General features: G+C 46.3%; 1 protein-coding gene across 18 annotated transcripts in view; it reads left to right on the forward strand.

Moving 5' to 3' along the window:
• The window catches only part of PTK2 (protein tyrosine kinase 2), an 858,662-nt gene extending 835,262 nt beyond the window's left edge, over positions 1-23,400 (forward strand). For all 18 annotated transcript variants that reach the window (XM_078686693.1, XM_078686689.1, XM_078686690.1 and 15 more), the window contains 2 exons: positions 12,050-12,130; positions 22,175-23,400. In XM_078686693.1, the coding sequence (XP_078542819.1) occupies positions 12,050-12,130; positions 22,175-22,387 (294 nt within the window). In that variant the 3' untranslated portion in view covers positions 22,388-23,400. The remainder of the gene's footprint in view (positions 1-12,049; positions 12,131-22,174) is intronic.
• Positions 23,401-24,874: the final 1,474 nt, after the last annotated feature.

Here is a 24,874-nt window from a genome sequence, read left to right on the forward strand (position 1 = left end):
GGGCCGACCATTCCGTATCTGAGATGTCTCTCCCCAACAATTCCTCCCATAGGCCCATGTAGCGATGCCTAGGCGTCACCGCCGATTTAAGTAGGAGCTGGTATAGGAAGGAGATGGCACCCCTCATGACAGTCGATCGCAATAGGAACGCCTCGAAAGGCGACGGACGCCGCGTCGCCGCCTCCATCTCCCCAGGCGTGGTGGCCCAGTGATGCAATTGTAAGTGATGGAACCGTTCAGCGTCGGTAAGCCCGTAGTCCCTCATACAGTTAGCAAAGGTAAGGGGAACCCGCCCATGAAACAGATGGGTCAGCGCCCGGCAACCTCCCTCCCTCCAAGCATCAAAGATCCCTTCCCGAAGTGCCGGCGGGAAAGCTGGATTGAATTGTATGGGCGTAAAAGGCGATGGGAAGGTAGTCCATCTCTCATCTGCAGCCAAGGAGTCCCAGACCTTCAATGTGGTACCCGTAGGAGTACTAATGTAGGCGTTCAGCGGACGGTCCTTCCGGGGCTTCCACGCCAGGTCCCAGACCGATCTGCCTGCCACACTCCGGTCCATATGCAGCCAATGTTTCTCGGACGATTGCTGCGACCACTCCACCAGCACTCTCAATTGCGCCGCTTTATAGTAAAGCTGCAAATCAGGAAGTCCCAAGCCCCCCTCAGATTTGGGCTGCCGCAGCACCGTAAATGCAAATCGTGCCCGGCCCCCCTGCCACACAAAGCGCAGTATCTGGGTCCGAAGGCGCCGAAAAAAGTCGGTATGAAGAGGCATGGGTAGAGCTTGAAATAAATATAAGTATTTGGGGAGGAGAACCATCTTAACAGCATGTATTCTGCCCAGCCAAGATATAAATTTGGGTTTCCACTTCTCCAGCTCAATCCGAGTCTTCGCAAACAGCGGCGGAAAATTAGCTGAAAACAGCCCCCCGATTGTCGGGGTTAGGTGAACCCCCAAGTAGACCAGTGAGCCATCCGCCCAAGCCAAAGGGGTCAAGAGCTTCACTCGTTCCACCTCCTCCTGAGAAAGAGTTAGATTCAGGACATGGGACTTGCCATAGTTGACTTTGAAGCCCGCTACCGCCTCATAGGCCAGCAGGGCCTCCCGAAGGCACGGCAGGGAGCGCTCCGGCTCCGTTATTGATAATAAGATATCATCCGCGAAGAGCGTGATTTTGTGTTGCTCTCCTGTGAAAGGAATACCCCGGATCCCCTCATGCTCTCGCACCGCCAACGCCAGAGGTTCAATACTGAGTGCAAACAGGAGCGGGGAAAGGGGGCACCCCTGTCTGGTGCCCCTGGAGTGCGGGAAAAACTCCGACACATGTCCGTTCACTGTTACTCTAGACCTCGGGCCGCTAAAGTTGGCCTGGACCATAGTGAGGAATTTGTCAGAAAACCCAAAAGCAGTCAGTGTGTTAAAGAGGAAACCCCAATCAACTCTGTCGAAAGCCTTTTCGGCGTCCAACCCCACTAGCACCGCTGGAATGCGGAACCTGTCGGCCTTTTCTATCAAGTGAACCACTCTGCGAGTATTATCGTGGGTCTGACGACCCTTAATGAAACCGGATTGATCCGGATGTATGAGCACCGGTAACAGATCCTGCAGTCTATGCGCCAGGATCGCGGAATACAATTTAGCGTCAACATTAAGCAGTGCTATGGGGCGGAACGACGCACACTGGGCAAGATCTTTCCCGGGTTTCGGCAAGACCGTGATAACCGCCTCCGCCAAGGAGCCGACCGAGGAGCCGGATACGGCCATATCATTAAAAAGAGAAGTGAGGAAGTCGCACAATTCCGAGGCGTAAGACTTATAGAAAACCGCCGTGTAGCCATCCGGCCCCGGCGCTTTGTGCAACTTCAGGCCCTTGATGGCCTCGAGGACCTCCTCCCTGGTAATCGGTGCGTCCAGCAGCTCATTCCACTCGGTGGAAACTCGTGGAAGGGGCAATCGCCCCAGGTACTCCCTCTGTTCTGCCACGGCTAGGCTGTCACCCTTATACAGGCCCGCATAGAAGCGTCCAAAGATAGACGCCTTCACCTCGTCCTTGTGTTGCACCACCCCCGCCTCATCCCGTATTCCCCCAATATACTCGCGCTCCCTCTTATCTCGAAGTTGACGTGCCAAGTGCCGCCCAACCTTATTCCCACCGGAGTAAGATTGCCGCCCCAGTCTCAGCATTGTCAGCTCAGCCCTGTTATTATAATGAGCTCGCAGCTTCCCTCGCACCGCAGTCAACGGTCGGAGGGTTATCCTTGAGGGATTAAGCTTGTGAGCCCGTTCGAGGCGGGACACTTCTTCCTCCAGAGCCTCCCGGTCCTTACGCCGCTCCTTATTTAGACGTGCATTGAGGCCCAAGCATGTGCCCCGAATGGAAGCCTTAAAGGCATCCCAAGTGTTAGCGACCGACGTGTCAGATGCAGGATTAAGCTCAAAAAATTCCCTAATGGCTATCCGCAGGGCTTTGTTGGAAGCATCATCCCGGATCACCGAAGCCGGGAAGTACCATTTTCTCTGCCCACCCCCAGCCGACGACCAACGGAGGCTAAGCACCAACAAGCTGTGGTCCGACACCGAAAGCGGAAGTATGGTGGAGTCTAGGACATCTCCCTTAAGGGCCTGACTAAGAAAAATGTGGTCCAGGCGTGAGTAGGAGTGATGTACGTGAGAGAAGTAAGTGTAATCCCTGGCAGAGGGGTGATAAAAGCGCCAGCCATCAATCAGTCCCAGCTCCCCCACCGTCTGCCGCGAAGAGTCTGAGAAGACCCCCGCTCCAGTCCTATGAGACCCCGAGCTATCCACCGTCTTGTCCCACACCAAGTTGAAGTCCCCCAGGAGGAACAAGCGGCCATCAGCAAAGTCCCCCACCTTCTGCAACAAGTCCTGGAGAAACTTATTCTGACCGGCATTTGGAAGGTACACCACTACAAATGAACATAGCTGCCCTTGAACAAGCCCTTTCACCATCAGCCACCGGCCATCCCTATCAGTACGCACCTCCAGGGGCTGGAAGTGCAAAGCAGCTCGAAAGAGAAGGGCCACCCCCCTATGTTTCGTTGATGCAGAGGATCTATATATAAGGGGATACGCCTTATGCTTGAGGCGCAGCTCGTCCCTGCGTGCCAAGTGCGTCTCTTGAAGCCCCACAATATCCAGCTGGTGATCCAGCACATACTTCCACACTTTCTGCCGCTTCTGGGGCGAATTGAGACCCTTAACGTTCCAAGTTCCTATACTAACAGGCATTGTAAAAAAGAACCCCCAAGCCCTCTGAAACCATCGTGCCCGGAGCTCCACCCACACCCAGAACCCCCCCAAGATAGAGGCCCAGCCGAGAGTCCGCCCATGAAATCCCATTGGGAGGCAACTGACGAACCGGGGCCCACCCTCCACCAGCGAACAAACACATCATGACAGAGGCAATTGAGCAGAAACAGCATCTTCAAGGGCCAAATCGACAACCCCTCCTGCAAACCATCCCTCAACCCCCCCTGCAACTCCAAGGGATCCACGCCAAGAAACCCCACAGTAAATACAGAATCAGAACCTCCGCCGAGCCCAAGAGGAGGCAACAGCACGGAAGCCAAGGAGTATCTCTGCAAGAGGAAGGAACATGTCACGCACTCATCAGGCATACCCCACCACCAATCCTCCCCACCCCAACTCCCCCCCACACAAGGGAATAACAACATACAAAAATACCAAAAACCCAGAACAAGAAGAATGATAATACTCATCAGTCCAAAGTTCACGGAGATCAGTCCGCTCCAGGGACAGAATAGGGAGACCAACTCGGTTCCTCCCAAGGTCACGGTCCGGGGAGTCTTCTCCAAAAGTACCTCCATTCTCCCAGACCAGGGGGCCAATGTCCCCTCCAGCGCCGATCCTCCTCACTCAATGCACTGTCATGCCGCTCCCGAGCTGGCCTGCGATTCCGGCTGCGTCGCTGAGGCAACCGAGGCCACAGCATTCCCCCTTTCTAGCAGACTGGAACTGCGGTCCGGACGTCCCCGATCTGGGGAGGACCCCACTCTGTGCCAGGATGATGAGCGGTGGCGCCGCCGAGATGTGGAAGCAGCCGCACCCTGGGACGGCGTAGCGTCAGGCAGACCCAAGAGATCCTTCGCCTCCTGAAGGGAGCGCAGCTGCACCAGTCGATTCTGCCACCGGAAGATGATCCTGAAGGGGTGACCCCAAGAATATGCGATGTTACTGTCCCTCAGGAAGGCAGTCACCGGGCGAAAATTCCGCCGTTTCTGAAGCGTAGAGGCCGCCAAGTCCTGGAAGAGCTGAGGTTGATGGCCCCTAAACTGCAAGGATGCGATAGCTCTGGCTTTACGAAGGATGCGCTCCTTTACCTGGAAATCATGGACGCAGACAAGGATGTCCGGAGGCGGCCCCCCCCCTCTCCTGGGCAAACCAACTCGATGGACTCTATCCATTTGGACGTCCTTCACGTCCTCCTCGTCCAGGACCTGCAGGAACAGTGCCTGTATGTAGCCTCGCAGGTCTCCCGCCTCGCCATCCCACGGCACCGCCTTGACGCGGATGTTGTTCCGGCGGGAACGGTTTTCAAGGTCTTCCGCGTGCGCCTGCAAGTCCAAATTTTGTTCCGTGAGGCGGAGAACATCCTGTTGGAGCAAATGGACATCATTGGCCGTGCTTAAGTCATGGTCCTCCAGAGTCGCGACTCTCTCGCCAATCCCGTCGACATCCCGCCGTACTTCCCGGAGGTCAGATGCTAGCTGCGCCCGCAGCTCAGAGATATCTTCTTTGATGGAAGCAAAAAGTTCGGACATAAAAGCCTTGGTAGCCGGGGCTTCATCATCAGACACTCTTGGCGAGCCACTGGGACCCGGGGAGGCCGGCTGCTGCGAAGATTTAGACGCTCCGTCCTTCACCACACGTCCCTTGCGAGCTTGGTTAGACATGATGCCGGGCAGCACGCGAAAGCCACACTCAAATGCAAGTTGGGGCCCCCAGCCTCCAATGGCAAGTCCCAGCGGGAAGGGTGCAGTGGGGCAACACAGATACCAGCTAACCAGGAGCCGGCGCGAAGCTTCAAAACGGCCAAGAAAGCCAGACAAAATGGCGTCGTCCCGCCCTCGTCCCGGTCACCTCCAGACCACCAGGCGTGCGCTCCCAGCCTCTCCTCTAGCCCCGCTCCAGATCTCCTCCAGTGGTCGGGGCCCGCACTATCTAGATGCACGGTAGGGGCGCGTGGCCCATAAGGCCCTCCAGATGCCCATGCACAGTAATCTGTCGCTCAGTCTCCCCGGGCCCTCGCAGACCGCCGCACTCCGGGCTCCTCCGCTCCGCAGGGGGTCAGGACTGTCCCAACCGCGACCACCCAGCCGGGCTGCGGGCGCCTCTCACCCTCACTCCCTCCTCAATGCAGGGTGCAGCACCAAGCTCGGGCTGTGGGCACTGCCAGCACCCACTCCCCCCTCCAATGCAGGGTGCAGCACCTTCAATCGCGTCCGGGCCCCACAGCGCGTCGCAGAAGCTTGCAGCGTCCAGGTCTGTCCGGCACCTCGGGATCCACGTCTCCACTGCTCGCAGGCCTCTCCACACCTCCTGCAGGGCGAACCAAGCTCCCCGGGGCCCGACAGGCTGCGCCGCCCTCCGCTGAACACAGACCCCGTCTCAGGCAGCCGGCGTATGGAGCGGACCTCGGTTGGGTCCGGACGAGCCACTCTCCTCTGCCGCTCCTCACCGAGCTTCCGGCCGGCCCTCCGATCACCCGAGCCCGGGGATCCCCAGGCCTCTCAGACACCCCGTGCCAGCAACAGCCACGAGCGGCTCAGCGCTCCGCCGATGGAACCGGACCACACCGCGGCACTTCGCCGACCTCCGCTCTTGGTCTGGGGCCAATCTGCGCCAGTGAGACCCTGCAGTAAGCCGCTATGTCAGGATCGGCGCCGGAGGGACCTGAAAAAGCGTCTTACTCCGACGCCATCTTGGCCACGCCCCCTGCAATCACTTTTTGCCCTTTTTCACCAAATATCTCTGGAAACGGAAGCTGTTGTAATTTTTCTAGTTGCCACTAAGGCATTTGATTCCTTTGAATGGAGCTTCTTGTTCGCAACACTACAATATATAGGTATCCCCACTCCTTTCTACAACTAGTTAAATTACACTACACAAAACCAATGACTATACTATTCTTAAGTGGGCAAGTCTCAGCACTTATTACGATTAACAGAGGTGCCCAGCAGAGGTGTACACTATCTCCTACACATTTCGCTATAGCACTGGAACCCCTTGCATCTACTCTACACCAAGACTATAGTCAATACTCTCTGTGATATAGTGGCAGACTCGTTTTGATTTCGCTATATGCAGATGATATTACTTTATATGTACATAATCCCCTGAGTGGGCTTCATCTGGTTCTTAGGGAATTCATTCAATTTGGAGAATGTCAGGAGTCTGCATCAATTGGGAAAAGTCAAACATATTCCCCCTTACACAAATAAATTTGAGCTAGACTACACATTGGCCTGGTCATACTCTTCTATTGAGTACTTGGGAGTATGGATAAGTTTAGACACTGAAGAAGTATTAGTTCTAAATGATGACAGAGCCATCTCTAAGCTGAAGGAGCAAATAACCGGTTGGCTAAAGCTGCCATTATCTGTGGCGGGACGAAATGGAATAATAAAAATGGGGGTACTGCCTAGGTTTCTTTATACTTTGTCAATATACCCGACACACTGACCAAATCATTTTTTAATAGTCTCCCCACCCTTCTAGTGCAGCTCACTTGGGCAGGTAAATAACCGCAACTAGCCTGGTCCACTCTAACACTACCATACCATATGGAAGGGGTTGCTGTACCAGATATGGAGCTTTACTATCTTAGAGCTGGGGCGCACTTTGCCTATGACTGGCTAAAAAAAAACAAATACTTGCCCACCTTGCAGTTGGTACTGATGTAGCTCATCCAACACCTTTGAATGTAGCATTACAGAATAAAGTCAGTTGCAGCACGGATGAAATAAACATTGTACAGTGTGTGCATGAGACAAGATAAGACAGAAGACAGCCTTATCTGATATACACTTCTAGCCATAGATTCCATACCTTGGAACATTCCCTAGCCAACAAACTGGACCCAGAAGATTTTTTGTCATCAGTACCCCTCTACACCAATCGGCTCTGTGTGTGGCGTCAACTTTGTACCTATATATGCGAACTATCGTCCAAGGGAGGAGTCCCCTATCTCGTGACTACAAAGACTTCTTCCAAGACGACAACAACATGCAATCATCCGAGCATAACACCAGATAGCGATCTAATGCACAGTGTAAGAATCTGCAGGTCTACATGCCAAGAACAGATGCATTTTCCTTCTGCACCAGCCAGCAACTATCCGGAGAAGATCTACCCCTCTGTTACTTTTTGACAGGCCTTTTTTCGATGTTTTCTCAACTTCTTTTGAGGTTTACCTCCTGGTGTGTCGAGGATGACCTCATGCAAGTCAGGTTTTAAGCTCTGCAGCGCTTGTGATGTCATCGACAGACCTGCACTTTGTTTGGCTTTGGTGTTTGGGCTGCAACCACGACACCGAGATGTGCTCTGATTGCCAAGTCATGGCTCTGAAGGCTTTGAGGGAGCGGTCCTGAAGCTATTAGTGGCCTGGTATACGACTCTGCAACGGTCAATGGGAAAGTCCCGGGCCCTATCACGGATCTTGAAGTCCTCTTCGTTGTACTCTAATTCATTGGGAGAGTCAGGTAGAAGGCATAAGAAGAAGAGTAAGAAGTCGGAGAGAGCCTTGGCGTTCTAGGCCTCATTATGTGGAACCAACGCCTAGGCCAACTCCGTACCGCCCTAAATTTCCGAAGGCCAGAGCAACCCCCGCCCAGCAGGAAGAGTTTTATAGGCCACGTGCCTCTTTCTTTTGGGAGGTCCTACCCTGCCTTCAGACCTGCGTGGTCGGAAGGGTCCTCATATGGTCCTGCTGTTCCAGTCGGACCCCACAGATTCATTGCTGGATTCAGACTGTCCCCATCGTCATCTCCAACTTTGACAGAGAGCTGGAGGAGCATCGCCTGACTCCCATGCCAGAGGAAGCCCTTTCTTCAAGATCAGAGCCTTAGCCTTATTTTTATCTGTTAGGCCTCAGGGAAGACTGGTAGGGGTGAGCGAGGAAGAGACCACCCTGCGGACAATTATCACTAAAATACACACATACGGGCCCATAAACCACACTCACTTACAATGTCCGGTTGATGAAACCTTGCTGGAGATCAATTTTAGGGCTTTTCTATATGTCGGATCTGCCTACAAATTCGAGCCTATTTAATTACTAAGCCCTTTCTTACACATGGATCTATTTTAGTTGATTAGTATTGATAATTTATCAAAGAAGTATTTACCTGGTTTATCCATTAAATGATTACAGACTCAGTTTAGATTTTAAAAGTTTATCTGAATTTTTGAAGTGAAACAAAATACAAATTACAGTGTTATCTCCAACATTCTGAAGAGGTAAGACTTGTTTACCTAAATTAGACAATACATTTTAGTGACGAGTAACTCATGAAAGAGAGGATAGAGAGAAAAGGCACATTGACAAAATACACAGTTTATAGTTACCTAGGATGGTGCAAGATCAGACCCCTCTGGCCAAGAGTTTTGGGCCCCTCAGAAAAGTATCAGGTGACAGGTTCAGGACAGGATTAGAACAGGGCAGGTAACCTCCTCTGGATTTAACACCAGCATCAACCCCCTCTCTGATGCTAGTTTCTTTCTCGATTCTTCAGCAAAACTCCTTCCTAGTTCTATTTGGATTTTTTTTTAAATAATTCTAATTCTGCTTTCAAGTATTTCGATCAGCATTCGGACAGCATCTCTATCTCTCAGCGTTCTGGCAGCGATCAGGCTTCCTAATCTAATTAACTACCCCAATTATACCTTTTAATGGCATGTTCCACCCCCAAATGTTTAAAACTTGAGAAACCTCCTAATTATGATTGGACAAGCCAAGGGGATGATCATCACACCATGCTAAGTTTAATAGTTTTTCTTAAGAGCATTGTCTCATGTTCCAGCCCATTAATTTGTTTCTCCCAAGCTTTATTTCCCACCTGTTGTCATAATGTCTTTATTAACATTGTATAACATTTATACATTTGTCCATTGAGTCTTGAGGCTGTTCCGCCGTTTCTCAGGACATGGGAAAGAGGTGTCCTTGATCGGGTTCCAAGACTTGAGCTCATGACTCCGTAGTGTCTCTAATGTGCCTGTGCATGTGGACCACATGATTATTAGCCTCGACTCTCTTTAGGCCCAATTACAAACTAATAGAGAAGTCAAAAAGACAATATGTTAGATTTAAATAAACTGACTAGAACCCTCCTGAGAGAACCTTCTGCTCCTCAGATTTTACACTGCACATTGTGCTAGGGAGTCTCCTTTGAGCTCTGCTCAAACTCTTCAGTTCTACTCGTGTTGGTTTGGATCTGAGATTTTCACCTCATCCAGATTTAATTATTTGAAGTACTTAATACTATTTCTCCTTCTTCTACCATGGCTGACAAGGAGAAAAAAGGATTATTTAGAGCTTGTGCCACCTGCTCCAAGATAAGGCTCTATACAGACGACCCTCATAAAGACTGCATCTACTGCCTTTATTCAGAACATCAGGCAAAGGATTGCAAGGTATGTCGTACCTTTTCCAATAAAACTTTGAGGGATCGTGAAGGAAGGCTTTTACTATGGCTTCAAAAGCTAAAAGCCAGGAAGGTAGTCCTATCTAGTGACAGTGAGGGGAGTCTTCTTCCTCCAGGAGATCTCAGAAAAGGAGTAGATCTCCTCAGGCTCATACCTCAGGACCTGAGAAGACCCTTAAAAAGACCACCCCAGGGTCTTCGGGGCGCAGTCCCTTAAAATCTCCTTCAGGCAAATAAAAGGAGAAGAAGGGTCATGCTTCGGGGGGTAAAACATGCCAAGAACACAAGCTCATCGTTTGGAACACTCGTTCACTATAAAATCAAGCAGATTAGAAAACAGCTTATGAGAAGCTCAACTCTCTCAACTGCTACTCTATCTTCCCACTTCACAAAAGTCTCATCAAACCAAAGACTTGATTCAGGCCATCTTGGAACCCACTTTGTCAAGAAACACAACTCAACCCTACCGTTTAAACGTCAAAAACACTTGAAATGTGTCCCTCACCAAAGCTCAGTGCATGGTACACTTGAATAAATACATGTCCTCTCTGCCATCACATGTATCTAAACACAATTATCCAGCCCCTTGGCAACACTAGCAAGCTTTTTAGCTTTCTCTACCACAGTCCCATGCATAGTATCCAAGTTTCCTTCTATACATTTGAGTACATGCCATAGTGCGTGTTTACATTTATTTTTCACTCCGTATTTCACCTAAACTTTGCACTGTGTTCAGTATGTAGAAAGTGCAGAGTAAACATAATTTATGTTGACAAATCGATGGACTGTTGTCATAAGAAAAGTCTATCAAGGGCCATATTACACATTGTGGCCTTTGGCAGTGCATTAGATTTAATTGGGCTAACTGTCCCTCTTTGCCTATGGCGCTCCCGCTTAAAGTTGCACCATGGCACAAACCAGGACAGCGCACCCTAAATGTAGTATGGGCCCAGGTGTATTAGGTTGCAGTCCATACCTACTAGTGTTTGTTCGCTTTGGATTCTCATAATCATAATCATAATCTCATAATTTGGATTCTCCAGTTCAACGCCAGAAAAACGGAAGTGCTGCTGGTGGGAAAAAAGACAGACACTTGGGGTAACAACTGGTGGCCAGACACCCTCGGCCAACCACCTGAACCAAAGGACTGTGTCAAAAACCTAGGAGTCTGGGTAGACTTTGCCCTAAGCTATACCCACCATACCAAAAAAGTGGCGGCCACCTGCTTCGGTCTCCTACGTAGCCTAAGGCCTATCCTAGGATTTTTCGACCATCAAAACCCGTCAGATGATAGTCCAGGCAGCCATTCTCTCAAGGCTGGACTACGCCAGCTCCCTCCTGCTAGGAGCTAACGTGGCAGAAAAAAACAGACTCCAGCGAGTCCAGAATGCCGCCGCCAGGGCTCTGGTAGGACTCCCCCGCCATACGTCTGTGGCTAGCGTCCTTACAAAACTTCACTGGCTTCCAATGGAGAAAAGGATTCTCTTTAAAACGCTATGCCTAGCATTTAAAATCCTAAAAACGGCATCTCCCCCCATGCTCTGCCCACTCCTGTCAGCCTACATCCCCCGGCGTACTCTACGATCAGAGGGGCAGAATCTAGTAGCCGTACCTCGCATCAGACTAGCCAGGATCGGTGGCCGTTCATTCAGATATCTGGCTGCCAAACTCTGGAATGACCTCCCAGACCAGATTCGAGGGATGCAGGATCTGCTATCCTTTAGAAAAGCAATCAAAACACACCTCTTCTGTTAAACAGTATTCTCCCTTCTTCTTTTCCTTTGACCCCTTCCCCCGTCCTATGTCTCATACAGTAAGCGCCGGGACGCCCCTTCGCTGGGGCAGCCGAGCGCTATACAAACACATATAACATTAACATAACACATATAAATTGAAAGCCCTAGCAGAGTGGCATATAATACTGACACTCCAATGTTGTAGTAACATTGTTGACCTTGAATCCAGTCAGCTAAGCTGGTTATTATTCCTGCTTTTATTTTTCCTCGCATATTCAGTGAAGGTTAACTGACTGGTGCATTGGGCAGTGAAGCAACAGTGGAAGTGTTCAATGTGTTACAATTCCTTACATCGCAGACGTTAAATGATATTTGGAATCAAATCTGAAGGGACCCAAGAATAAGTCTACTGGATCCCTGAGAGCTGTACAGGGACCTCAGATATTCAGTAACAGTGAAAAGACTGACCATTTTAATTTGTTTAATTCATTATAGTGATCTCACTGTTCAATAGCAGTCTGAAATTAGAAACTCAGGGATATTTCCGTTAGGATTTTAAAGCATTCATGGTTACACAGAAAGATGCATTTGTTATTAAATTCTGATTTCATTGTAAATCTTTCCTACAGGGTGTTGGTTTGGCACTAAGAACATTATTGGCAACAGTTGATGAAACCATTCCAGTTCTACCTGCAAGCACTCACAGAGAGGTACAGTGTAATGTTACTTGCTTCTTATGTGCATAGTATGTAAAATGGTGAAGACTGCACAACTAATATCTTAGGTTATTTCTTAAAAAAGGATAATTGTACTGCTGAGAAATACATTCCCAATCAGAGCAGTATCTGTAATTAATTTAGCACTGCAATGCTGTTATTATAGGAGTCTTTGAGATACAATGTGTTCGCTAAACTAATGTGCCTAAAACTGATTTTAAGTACCTTCCAATCAACTTAGGTGATAACAATCCTGCATTTGTACAAATTAATTGTTTTATATTTGGTCATTCTGGCAATAGCATAGTACTGCATTGTGTGTAAATGCATGGCATCCAATGTTGTTGCATGTCCTACATGCTTCTTCTGTTTATTATAAACAATGTGTCAAATCTGAAAACCTTAATCACAAAACACCTTTAGAATTAGTTGTAGCAAATGCAAAGCAGGTCTATGTGCATAGTTTCATTGGGGTGAACAAGGTTAGGAACTCAGCTGTGGATTGGTTGCCTGGTGCAGTGGCTGGAAGGGAGGTTTTCCTGAACTTGAATGCTTCTGTGGAGAAATAGACTACATGTTGTCTGATAGGGAGGACATGGCATACCTTTGGAGTCCACCGAGTGCTATTCTAGTCAAAGCTGAAACGAGTTAAACAATTAGATTCTGAATCTTAAAGAAGTATATTGATTGCTTTTCAGCCATTGTCTTAGACCATGGGGACATTTTAATAATCAGTTCTAGGCCGCAGTGCCTCTACAGGGCTTATTTAAGCTGGCTTTAGTCATATTTAAATTGACTATACAAGTGTGATCCTCAAGTCTAGTTTAGTTGTGCTGGACCTTGGTGGGATCCGCCTCTCAGGATTATCTCAACCTTTGATGATACTTGCTCCCGTAATTCCAGGTAAGGTTATCTGTATTGGGCATGTTTAAATTGGTCGTGAGTAAGTTTAAAGTGTTTAAAGTGGCTGAGTTCCTTCCTCAAGCCCACTTGAGTAGTTGTGACTGGGTTTGGGGGGATCTATCTTATGAGGTTATTTCAGTACTAGACCAAAGCTGATAAATTATTTGGAGGCAGGCTGTCCCTGTATTAGTAGTCTTTAAGTGACTTTTGGACATGATTAAATGAGTTATTCTCTTCAGTACTCTGGTTGATGTGACTTTTTGTACCTTGCAAACACAAAGAGATGATGGACGTAGAGCTGAAACATTTCAGACACTCACTCCCAGTCACAAATCTAGGTTGAATCCATCATCGTTCTTTAGCTCACTTCGCCACCCCTGTCCAGACCCAGCCATATGCAAATCAGTCTTGACCCTGTTCCTCATGAGAACAGTCCAGCCCGAACTGCCAAGCCAGGTCTTTCCTGGACCGAAAACAAGCATCCTGGGACCGGTGGCAAAGTGAGCATATGACCCACGCCTGGGCATACCATGCCAACTTAGGGCGAACAAAGCAAACACATGGAGATGATGGATGGAGCGCTGAAACTTTTCAGACACTCACCCCCAGTCACAGATGTGGGTTTAATCCTTGTGTTTGCTTTGTTCACGCTAAATTGGCAGGGTATGAATGTCAATTTACATTCAAGTAAACATATCTAGTGGATCCACATTTCCTAGAGTAAAATGTGAGTTACATGTTTTGGGATTTTCTGTTTCTCTTACTTGTTCACCTCTTTTCTCTGGATTTTTTTTTTTTAATGATGCATGTATATGAAGGGCTTACAAGTGGTCATATGCCCTGTGGTAGACAGCCATACTGTATTAAACTCTAAAATGCAAAATGTGTGCAAGGACTATGGAAATTGGTTATAATACCCCAGTCAATCTGCTGCTGATAGCCATTAAGTTTAGGTTGCAAATACATACTTGCAATCACTGAGCCATCAAATTAGCACTACCATGGCAATTTTCCACTTATGTGCTGTAGAACCAAGACTACAGTGGCAACCTCCAAAACCTATGAAAATATAGACTGTTCTTCCATTTCTCCAAACCATTGAGGAAATACATACGTAATCCTGAGTTAAAAGGAAATGGAAAATCAGACATATGCAGTCCAGGAAGTAATAGGAGTTTTCCCAGACACTTTTAGCCAAACCACTAGAAGAGGCTGAAATGACAATGTAGATAAGAGCCTAAAGAAATACAATTCTGATTGATGTGTCTAATCACAGGTTGTGAATATTCCCTAAGCAGTTTTCCTCCACCACCCTTGCGGAATTCTGTCAGTTCCTTTCTTTCTGTGCCTGCTGGTGCAGATCCGGAGTTACCCGTGGTCTTTTCCAGTCCTTTTTCAGTAACATTGTACCAATTTGCATGGGAAATGTCACCCACTAAGACAACGTGGTTCCAGCCATGTAGGGACTATCGCAAACACGTGTATGACAGACCCTTACGAAGTGTCTCTTTGGTGCCTGGGTTCGGAGGCCAGGGCCTGTGATGAATGCACCCAGATGAATCTGAAGGCCATACGGGAGCACAAGGCAAAGCTGTTTGTCGCCAAATACCAGAAGGCTCCACGCCGTGACTGTTTGAAGTTGAAAGGAAGTCCTTTTCCCATAGCAGGTCGTCATGACCAAAGTCTTCAGGCAAATCTAAAAAGAAACATAAAAACCTGCCCATTCCTGCCACTCTTAAACTCCAAAAAGGACTCAAGGGCATCCTCATACAACCCGGTCTTGGTCCCTCTCTGCATTGGAGCCGAACCATAGTAGAGTCCCGATGCACCCTGTGTTTTTGGGGTTGGTGAAGTCGTAGTAAGTGGAGGCCTATAGGGAAGCTACTGGGCTTTTTTGCCACTTTACAGGTTCCTCCTGGCATGCCTTCAGGCCTTAATGATGCACAGGGACCTCCAGTCAGACTTTGTTGGCAGGTCTGCCCTCAGTGCTGCCTGTGCCCCTCTAGCCCTCCTCCGTTCAGCACCAACTACGATGCCAGCTTTAGTTCCGGTGCCACCTGCTGCGCCAGTTCCCTTCAACACCCATGCCTTCTGCGCCAAAGGAGGATTTGCAACCTATTGTGCTCTCTGACTCTGGGCACAACCTTCCTTGACCAAGGCCGCGCCCTGATACCACCAGAGCGCAGCCAGTCCTTACTCCTTCTGATTTTATTACTTTGCCCTTACAATGCGGTAAGGCACAGACTTTGCACGATCTTTTTGGTGCTGACTCTGATAACAACAATTTTGGTAAGTAAGGTGATTTTGTCCCAAACATAATGAGGATCATTGGTACTACAAGATAAGTCACGTGAATATTTTTCCAGACACTGGCCTTGTTTTTTCTCTGGGCCCTGCCATGAAAGAAAACACCTACTTTTCTTTTGTTATGCAGAAGTGCAAGACCTTACAACCCGTTATGAAGGTGACAACAAATGTTCTGACGCAGTTACTCCAGTCGGGCCAAACATCTACAGACCTCTGTTGCCATTCAGTGAAGCCCTCACGGATGCCATCTTGAGCACCTGGCTCAAACCATTTTGAAACTGCCGGTCAGTAAGGTCGCTCAGCACCAGCAAATGGCACCAGATGGCCATGACTTCCTCACTTAACATCCCACACAAGAGAAGTTGGTTGTGCAGGAGTCCACCAGTAAGGTTACTCCTAATGCCTTCACCACCACCCGCATGATTGTGAGTCTAAAAGGATAGACACCTTTTGCAAGTGTATCTTCACATCTACAAGCCCTGCTCTATAGTCTGGAAGCAGCAGCTGTCTTTCAGGTTTCCAATTTCATGCCCGATGGGACACAGTAGCTCACGTTTTACCTGCAGTTCCGGACGACCTTAGAGCGTCTCTTCCAAAGCTATCCAAGATCGCTGCGACAAGGCTAAATTTGCAATTCGCTCTAGCTTGGACAAGACGGACTACTTAGATCAGGAAATGGGTACAAGTGTGGCGCTTCAGCTCCATGCCTGGATAAGGTCTACGGGCTTCTCCAGGGATGTACAGACATCCTTAAAGTAAGCAAAAAAGTGACGGATGAAATACTTGAAATAATCATTTTAGGCCTCACCATATGGACTGGCAGTTTGGGCTGGACTGATAGTATTAGAGCTGGGCCAGGACTGATTTTCATATGGCTGGGTCCAAACTGAGGTGGCACTGTGTGCAAAATAACGAACTGAGATGCAACCCTGAGTAATTGCTGGTGGCTAAGGTTAATTCAGGCATTTCATCCATCACTTTTTTTATACTATAGTATGCCGCTCTAAGTGACATGTTTATGTCCATACGTGGGTCCCATTCACCTTGTGTTACTGGAACCAACCCTAACTAGGGTGAAACTGGTCCTAAGTTGTTTATGTTCGATTCAGGGAGGACCTGGCCTGGAAGTTCAGACTGGACTGTTACCATTGGAGCAGGGTCAAGATTGATTTGCATATGGCTGGGTTCAACCCGTGGTTGGCATTGTGTGCGAAATAATGATGGACTGGGATGCAGCCCGAGTAATTACCAGTGGCTGAGGTTAATTCAAGCATTGCATACATCACTTCTTGACTACGTCAGATATCCTTAAAGGACATACCATTTGATGGCTCTCGGTTTTTTTGTGGAAAAAGTGGATTCAGACCTGGAATGGTATATGAAGCGCACGTTCCAATGCTATGGCTGCTACTCATTAGACAATTCAAACAGCCTTTTAACCCCCTCTGAGGGTATGCCATGTGTTTTCAGTTTTTCCAACATCAGGCACTTGCTCCTTTTCTTGCCAAGGTCACAGCTCATCACTACAATGCCCAGGACATCAAAAGCACTGTGCAGCCCAGTGCCCTGCACTTCCAGCAACATCATAACAGGTTTACGGTGTCTTTGCAGGCACACAGCCACCCCCAGGGGTGGTGATCCATCAGCTCTGACGAGTGAGTCTTCCAAATTGTACATCAGGGCTATGCCCTTCTGTTTCTTTTCAACCCAGTGCACCTTCCACCACCATATAGGTGGCTGACGAAGGGCTAGTGTTGTGTCTTGCAGCAGGAACTGCAGGCCCTTTTGGTCAAAGGGGCTTGCCACTTCCTGGTCCTGAAGAAGGAAGGAGCTTTCACCCTATTTGAGATCTCCACCATCTCAACACCTTCCTGCTAAAGGACAAAATCAACATGTTTAAACTAGCCCGAGACCTGTGTCCCGTAGATCAGGGTGACTGGATGGTGGCATTGGACCTGCAGGACGCTTTTTTCCATATCTTCGTCCTGCAGGCTGACAGGTGCTACCTGCTATTCACAATGGGCCAGCAGCATTTTTAGGTTGCAATACTCCCTTTTGGTTTCACAAGTGCCCCTCAGGTGTTCATGAAAGTGATGCCATTGGTCACAGAAAACCTTTGAAGGTTTAGAGTACTAGTCTTCCCCTACCTCGATGACTGACTGTTGAAGCCAGTTTCGTCTCAGGAAAACCACTTCCAGATGACTGTGAACCTCCTCATATCATTTAGGTTCACTATCAATGTGCCAAAGTAGCACATGACTCATTTGCAGTCAATCCCTTTCATCTGAGCCATTCTGAATATGGTACGGTTTCATGGATTTCCTCAGGAGTTAAGACTCCAGGACATTCGGTCTATGATCCCGATGTCCTGAAAAGGCCATTTGAGCAAATACCTTTCTGACCTAAGAAGGTTCCATTTTATGTCCATAAATGGGCCTGTGGGTCAAAAGTAGCTATTGTATTCAAGATACATTAATCTACATGTTTTCAAGCAAGGATGTGAAATTAACCTGAATAAGGAAGATGGGCTAGTCCGTGAACGAAAAAGGTTTTCAGTGGGAATGAGGAATGAAATTGAAGAAGTGAGGGTTGATAAATATGTGAATGATTCTGGGAGGGGCAGAGCCACAATGTCTATGGTCTAGTTGGGGGTTAGTTCCATTGGGAATGAGATTAGGAATAGACGTTAATTTTTTTTAAATTAAGGCACAACTACAATAAAGTAGGCAGTGTGTTTTGAAGTGTGCTGGAGTGAGATGTTGAGTGGTGGACTGGGGAGCTATTGACATTTTCGGGATCAGGTAGAATCCATGGGACTCTGCCCCATGTAGAAATAACTGAATACATTCCTCCCTTGCCCCATTACAGAAGAGGTGCTGTTTATAGCTAGGCAAATAAAGTAATGGACTGCTTTCTATGTGCATAGGGTCCATGGAGAATCGCTCACCTGTGTAGGTGTTCTTATTTGAACCTGAATTATCAAGGCATTGCTGTCCATGCAGTGGCCAGCCTTAGAGTGCATGCTAGTCTCCATCTATATATATAAAAACGAAAGTATGTCTGTCTATCTGTTTGTTTGTCCTTTATGCATTACTACACCATTCATCCGATCGCCATGAAACTTTGGGGATTTGTTGGGTACACTCCCGCGAAGGTTTCTGGCATAATTTTTTTTTAAATATCGGCCCCCAAGGCCCTCGTAATCTTTTGAATACTGATGTACGCACCAGACGGAAAAACAACAAATCGTGTATCCACAAGCACTCGAATAAATAAATAGAATTAAAACACCATTCATCCGATCGCCATGAAACTTTGGGAAGTTGTTGAGTACACTCCCGCGAAGGTTTCTGCCACAAATAATTTTTAAATATCGGCCCCCCAGGGCACTCATAATCTTTCGAAAACTGATGTTCGCACCAGACGGAAAAACAAAAAAGTGTATCCACAAGCACTCGAATAAATAAATAGAATTAAAACGACACTTTGAAATGTTTTCCATATTAAAATGAATACGTTTCAATAAAAATGACACAATGTAAATTGAATGTTATCATGACGAGTTTCCTTGAATTTCCTTTCTTCAGAGATCGCAGAAACGCGCGTCGGGTAAGCTAGTATTTTTATAAAATCAAGCCTCTGTAGCCATATGTTGTCTACAGAGCTAAAGAAAACGAGGCTGATGAGGATCAACCACTTTCAGCATTAGTCACATTACAGCAAAGATTAATCAGTGCTGGAGCTGAGGGAGACCCTCCTTTCACTCCCACATAAAAAGATTAGTGCCTTCCTCTTATTTATTGCAGGCCCAATACTATGACATTGAAAGATTTGCTCACTTAGGATTGTTAAAATGTTTGTTTGTAGAGAGTCATAAAAGAAGATGTATAGCCCATGTTCTGTACTTGAACAAGGATGCTTACTTTCCAATTTAGAGTAAGCCTTCATGTGGATTAAGCAAGTAACTTTGTGTTTAACATAACGCATTGATTCACCAGCAACAGTAAATTATTCCAGCTTAGATTCCTACATTTGGCAAAGTTTGTAAGCATTGATAGACAAAATAGTTCAAGAATGAGATGTGACATCAACAAGTAGTATTTTAGAAAAGATTGTCAACCCATTGAGAGCATTGCACCTAGCTTAAGCTGACAGATTCCCTGTTTGGACTCTGTCAAATGTGTTAGCTGTTGTTTTGCCACATTCAGGCCCATCTGATGAATACTTCTACCTGACCCCGAAAATGTCAATAGCTCCCCTTCGCTTTCAGTGTGCTGGCTTCATCACGGCACTGGAAGTGATGCCAGAAGGATGTCACTAGAGCCATATAGCAAGAACCCTGTCCAGTGCTCTGGCATTAGTTCCTTTTTATTCTGCACTCTTCGATGCAGATCAGGAGCTTTTCTCTGAATCTTTTTATCACTTTGCTGGAAATTCACAGAGGTCTCACAAAACTCGTTCCTGTTCAGTCCTTTGGGAATGTCACCTCCCAAGAAGTCAGTGTTCATGCCCAACTGTTATGGGTAAATGTCCAATTCAGACTCCATGAGGTCTGCTTGTGGGGCCTAGGTTCAAGGCATAACTCAGGATCCCAAGAGCAGTGCAGCCTCGTTCACCTCAAAGTCTTAAAAAAACGCAATGCCAAACTATTTTTTGATGGCACTCCCAACGATGATCACTCTAGGTCGAGCGCTCCTTCCACATGTCGTTGCTCACCTTTTTTCTAAGTTTTTCAAGAGGAAATCGAGAAACACAGGGAGACACCTCTTCACTCCAATGTTATTGGCAGACTGCATGATATTTTCAGCTCTAAATCAGATTTCCTTCAGGTACCAGAGAGAGTACAGCTTGATACTGATGACTGTCGTTAAGGAACCGATTTGCTTCCTTCCTTTACTTCTGGCACAGTGGTGTACTTGACACTGCTAAATGTAAGTGGTCTGAACTCTTTCTCCAAAACAGAAATGAAGTGTCCCACAGGAACAGTGTGTCCCTGGAGGTGGCTTTTTTACGTTGTCTTCACGACTCAGATGAAGTGCTGGAGTGCCCTCTCGCTGCCTTGGAAGCCAGGGCAAACATTCTGACCGATGTCCTCCAGGCATCCGCATAGTCATTTAAGCCTTTGTTGCCCTTTAGTGAAGCACTTATGGCCTAGCAAAACCTATTTGGAAGAAGCCCACATCAGCCTCAGCTGTGAACTGCATAATGTCCAGGAGGTACATGCCAGCACCCAGACAATGTGACTTTTTGTCAGTCAATGCTATATTCTTCTGGTATTGATTCCAGCATTGGTGCCAGGTTTTGACAGTGCATTCCTTACTGTGATCTCTACAGCGTTCTCTCATCCCAAGTGCATTGGGAGCAAATTCAAAGAGCAGATGACTTTATTCATTTTATTGTGAAGGGTTTACCAAGCTGCCATTACTCTATAGTTGTGTCCAAGAGCAGTTCTTTGTTGTACCTTGTCCTATTGTTTAGTCACTTGGCGTTCAATTGATTTGAAGACACAAAGGAACCCTCTGCAGTGTGGCGAGTTCTACAACCTCATCTTATACTTTGCTCTGTGCAACAAATACCTGACTTTGCTCCTGGTTCCATTCAATGTTAGTTGTCCTGTCCCAGTCCACTCTTCCATCTTTTTGAATTATGCCTCACATTTCTGTGCTTCCTCTGCTATTTCAGCCATAGGGTGGAACTTCGTTTCATCTACAAAATTGCATCCCTTAACCACCAGCTCCTATGAAATGTCACTTATGAATTCATTGGAGCAACCCATACAGGAAACTGATCAATTCCTACTAAGTTTAGACTCTTGTTTATCACTTATTGCTTTCAGTTTTTAATCCATTTAATCAAGTTGGTAGCCATCTACGTGATCTGTAATTTGCTTATATGCCTTTTGTTCAGGAAGGGATTAAAGACTTTCATGTCCACCTACTGAAATGCCTCATTTTAGATTGATTGGGTGGCACCACCTTTGTGAGTAATAGTGCCAAGCATCTTGTAGGCAACTCTGGTTAATTTATTTAGTATTTTATGAATTTACTCACTACACATGTGATCTCCTTATTTTCAAGGTCCTAGCCTATTCTTTCTGAATGTTTGATTTACAACATGAGGCTGTTCATTTGCTTATCATTGATGTCCAGCTACTTGTCCTTAGTTACGTTTACTTCTTGATTCCACTCTCAAGGAATAGGACTTCTGTGACAGCCTTTCTCTAGCAAGCAGGAAAGTAGGGATTGTAAAGGTTCTCCTCCAACTTCCCTAGCCTCCATCCTATACCTTAGGGTGTTTACCAGCTAGTCCCATCATTTGATTTCTTACATTATTCTACACATTCCAGCTAGCAACTCAGAATTTCCTCAGAGCATAAGTTAAGCAGGACTTTAATGACGGAGAGAGTGAGATGAGAATGTATCAGTGGGTCATGATAGTAGGGAATTCAGAAGTTATGGCCACAGACTGTATAGTGCCTTTTGACTGACGAGGTTCTATCGACAAGCCTTTTAACAGGCCCTTCTGGTAATGCACTACCAACTCATTATCCACTCATGGGTACCTGGCCCACCAGTTTGGTCTGGAGGTGAGGGTGGGCATTCCAGAATGAGCAGGGTAAGAGCCAGGGAGCTTGGCCTTCTGCAGAAATATTGGAGGTGAGCCTGTAAAACCTTATAAAGTCTGTCTTGATTCTTAGATGGATGGGCAGGATATTTCCAGCTCCTTGTTTTCTTTTTGTCATACCAGATAAATTCTGGATGTTGAGTATGCATCTCAAAAAAGTTCTTTCTATGTAGACATAACTCACTGAGCCTTTTTTTCTTACAGATTGAGATGGCACAAAAACTGTTGAACTCTGACTTGGCGGAACTGATCAACAAAATGAAACTCGCACAGCAATACGTAATGACCAGCCTCCAGCAAGAGTACAAGAAGCAAATGCTGACTGCGGCTCACGCTTTGGCTGTGGATGCCAAAAACCTGCTAGATGTCATTGATCAGGCCAGGTTGAAAATGATTGGACATTCAAGGCCACATTAAAACATTTGTGACTGACTTGTAAATCTTTTACGGAAGCACATTCTTCGAGGATGACATCCAGCCTCCTACCAGCAGCGAGGATTATGTCTAAATAGTCCTGGATATCTGGGGACATCTGGTCCGATAGCCACGACTGGCAGCATATTCGTACCTCTCTCGTTTTAGAGTTATGGGATGGTTCGATATCCCATACAAGGCATTGTGAAAGAGCAACGATTGTATAAAACACCCACAGATCATGGAAACCAGTTATTTTGGCATACTCGCATCAAGAACACAGAAGTCCTGCCATGAAACCACAGAGCCAAAATTCACGTGCGCAGCAGACAGTGAAAGTATTGGGGTATGGAGAATTCCGGGACACCTAAGGGCTGAGAATTCTTGCCCACACACTACAAGAAACTGTCAAGACTGGAATTTTTGTATTTCTGCAACACTTAAGTCACAATATGCTAATCACAATTTACAGAGAAAGAACATAAAAAGCTATATTTTCAAGACTTAAGACATTTAAAAACTAAAGGTTTTTTCATCTTTTACCTTTCATGTGGATATGTGAAGCATTTAATTGGATACTAGCGGTAGAACATGACTGAAACCCTTCTGCATCCTTTTCCGCAAGAATAACATGACAGGTTTTTTTGTACAGATGGACATGTTATTTCCTCCGGCAGCGGAACTTCTGCTTCATCTCCAAGCAGTGGAACACAGCATTTAGAAATGAACTTCTGTAACAATATGTTTCCCATTTTTATATAATTTATAAACAAAGATTAAAGCCATGTTGAATATTTTAAAATGTCAGTACTTTCCTAACCTATCTAAGTCTCTCTTTCCTGCAAGTACAAAAGCAAAGCGGTGCTTCTTTCCTACCCCGCACACATTTCATTTTCCATTGCACATTTGTTAAAAAATGCTCCCTTTAGTTTGTTGGGGGGATATAAATTATTCTCAGGAAGAATATAATGAATTGTACAGTTACTATGACCTATTAAAAAGGTGTTACCAGTGAATGATCTTGGAGTAATATATTTGCCTTTCAGTTGGGATTTGCTTCCACCTACAGGATTTGCCAGGAATACTAACGATATAAACTGTGTTCACAACAAACTTAGTCTAGTTGGATCCACTGCTCTTTCTTATTTCTTCTCACTTTTGAACTCTCCGTGATCTGTCATTGTCTACCTCAAAACTTTCACTTCTTTTTCATTGTTTTTCTCTGCTGCTTTAGACCCTTCTTCATGTTACCGACAAACGGAAATGAAAGTATCCAGTGGTCTTTGTACTGTGCATTTTTCTGGATGTGGGGATGTTTGCTGCCACCAGAGTAGAGGAGGTTGCAGTAAGGCACGGGAACATTTAATTCTCCGTATTGAATCTTGCATAGATTCACATGCTTGAATCATTCCCCGTCATCAAAGCGGGAGTCCTACAGTACATTTAAAAGCAGTATACGTCATACATAGTCCAGAAGGGCTAAAAAAACATTCACTTCAGTAACTAATCTCCATTGTTATAAAAGAACCAAACTCCAACAAATCAGGAAACACCCCCAAGATCTCTTTACACAGATACTTTACTACCTCGGATGTCTACAGCACGTCGTGTGACAAGACTCTCTCCGAGCCCTGCTCATTTATCCAGAATTTTCAATCAAAAAATAGATTTACTACTATATTTCTTGAAGGGACTTCATCTGATATTTGAACCCGACTAGATAAAATGTCAGATTCAAGCAAAATATTTCTTTTCAGATCTTGTGGGACGTGTTGCAAGAAGAGGCTACACTCTGAGGACTCCATTTACTGCCTACACCGTTTTCATGAGGTAAAAGACTGTAAGACTTACTGTTGCTTATTATATTTTTATTTGGCATATTTAGCCATAAAAAGAAAGAGCTACAAGACATACAATTAAAATCTGCCCTATAACGTTAAAACAGTATAAAACACAATAAAATCCTGATAAAATTGAATAAAAAATCTCATGCAAAACCATAGGTGGTACCTAATCATCGGGGAGGGGATCACTTATATTGGGTATACATTTGTGCACCTACCATAGGAATCAGGGTCTCGGAGTATCCCCTAGCATAGGTAACGTCACATTTCAACCCCACTCCTTGTAATTTATATAACCAGGTCCTTCAATGACTCCTGTATGGCAATTAAAAATCTTCCCATTGCGCATGTTACATTTAAAGATCTCATCTTTATCAGCAAGCTAAGGGCTTGATCCCTACTAAAAAGTTCATTGGCAATAACAAGGGGTTTCAAAAATGTTCTCCGTTCTTCTAAGAACCACAAGCAGTCCAACAAAATATGTGGGCCATTACATTTTACTTGCAATCCACATGTACACAGACCTTGCGCGTTCGTCATAGCAGATTTGATCATCCGATCCGTGTTACATGGGTTCAGGCCCACTCTAAACCCCAAGATTATATTTCTAAGTTTTGGATTGGGCATGGCCTCGATATAGGGGAAT

This window comes from Lissotriton helveticus, chromosome 4_1 (assembly GCF_964261635.1).
Source record: "Lissotriton helveticus chromosome 4_1, aLisHel1.1, whole genome shotgun sequence".
NCBI lineage: Eukaryota > Metazoa > Chordata > Amphibia > Caudata > Salamandridae > Lissotriton > Lissotriton helveticus.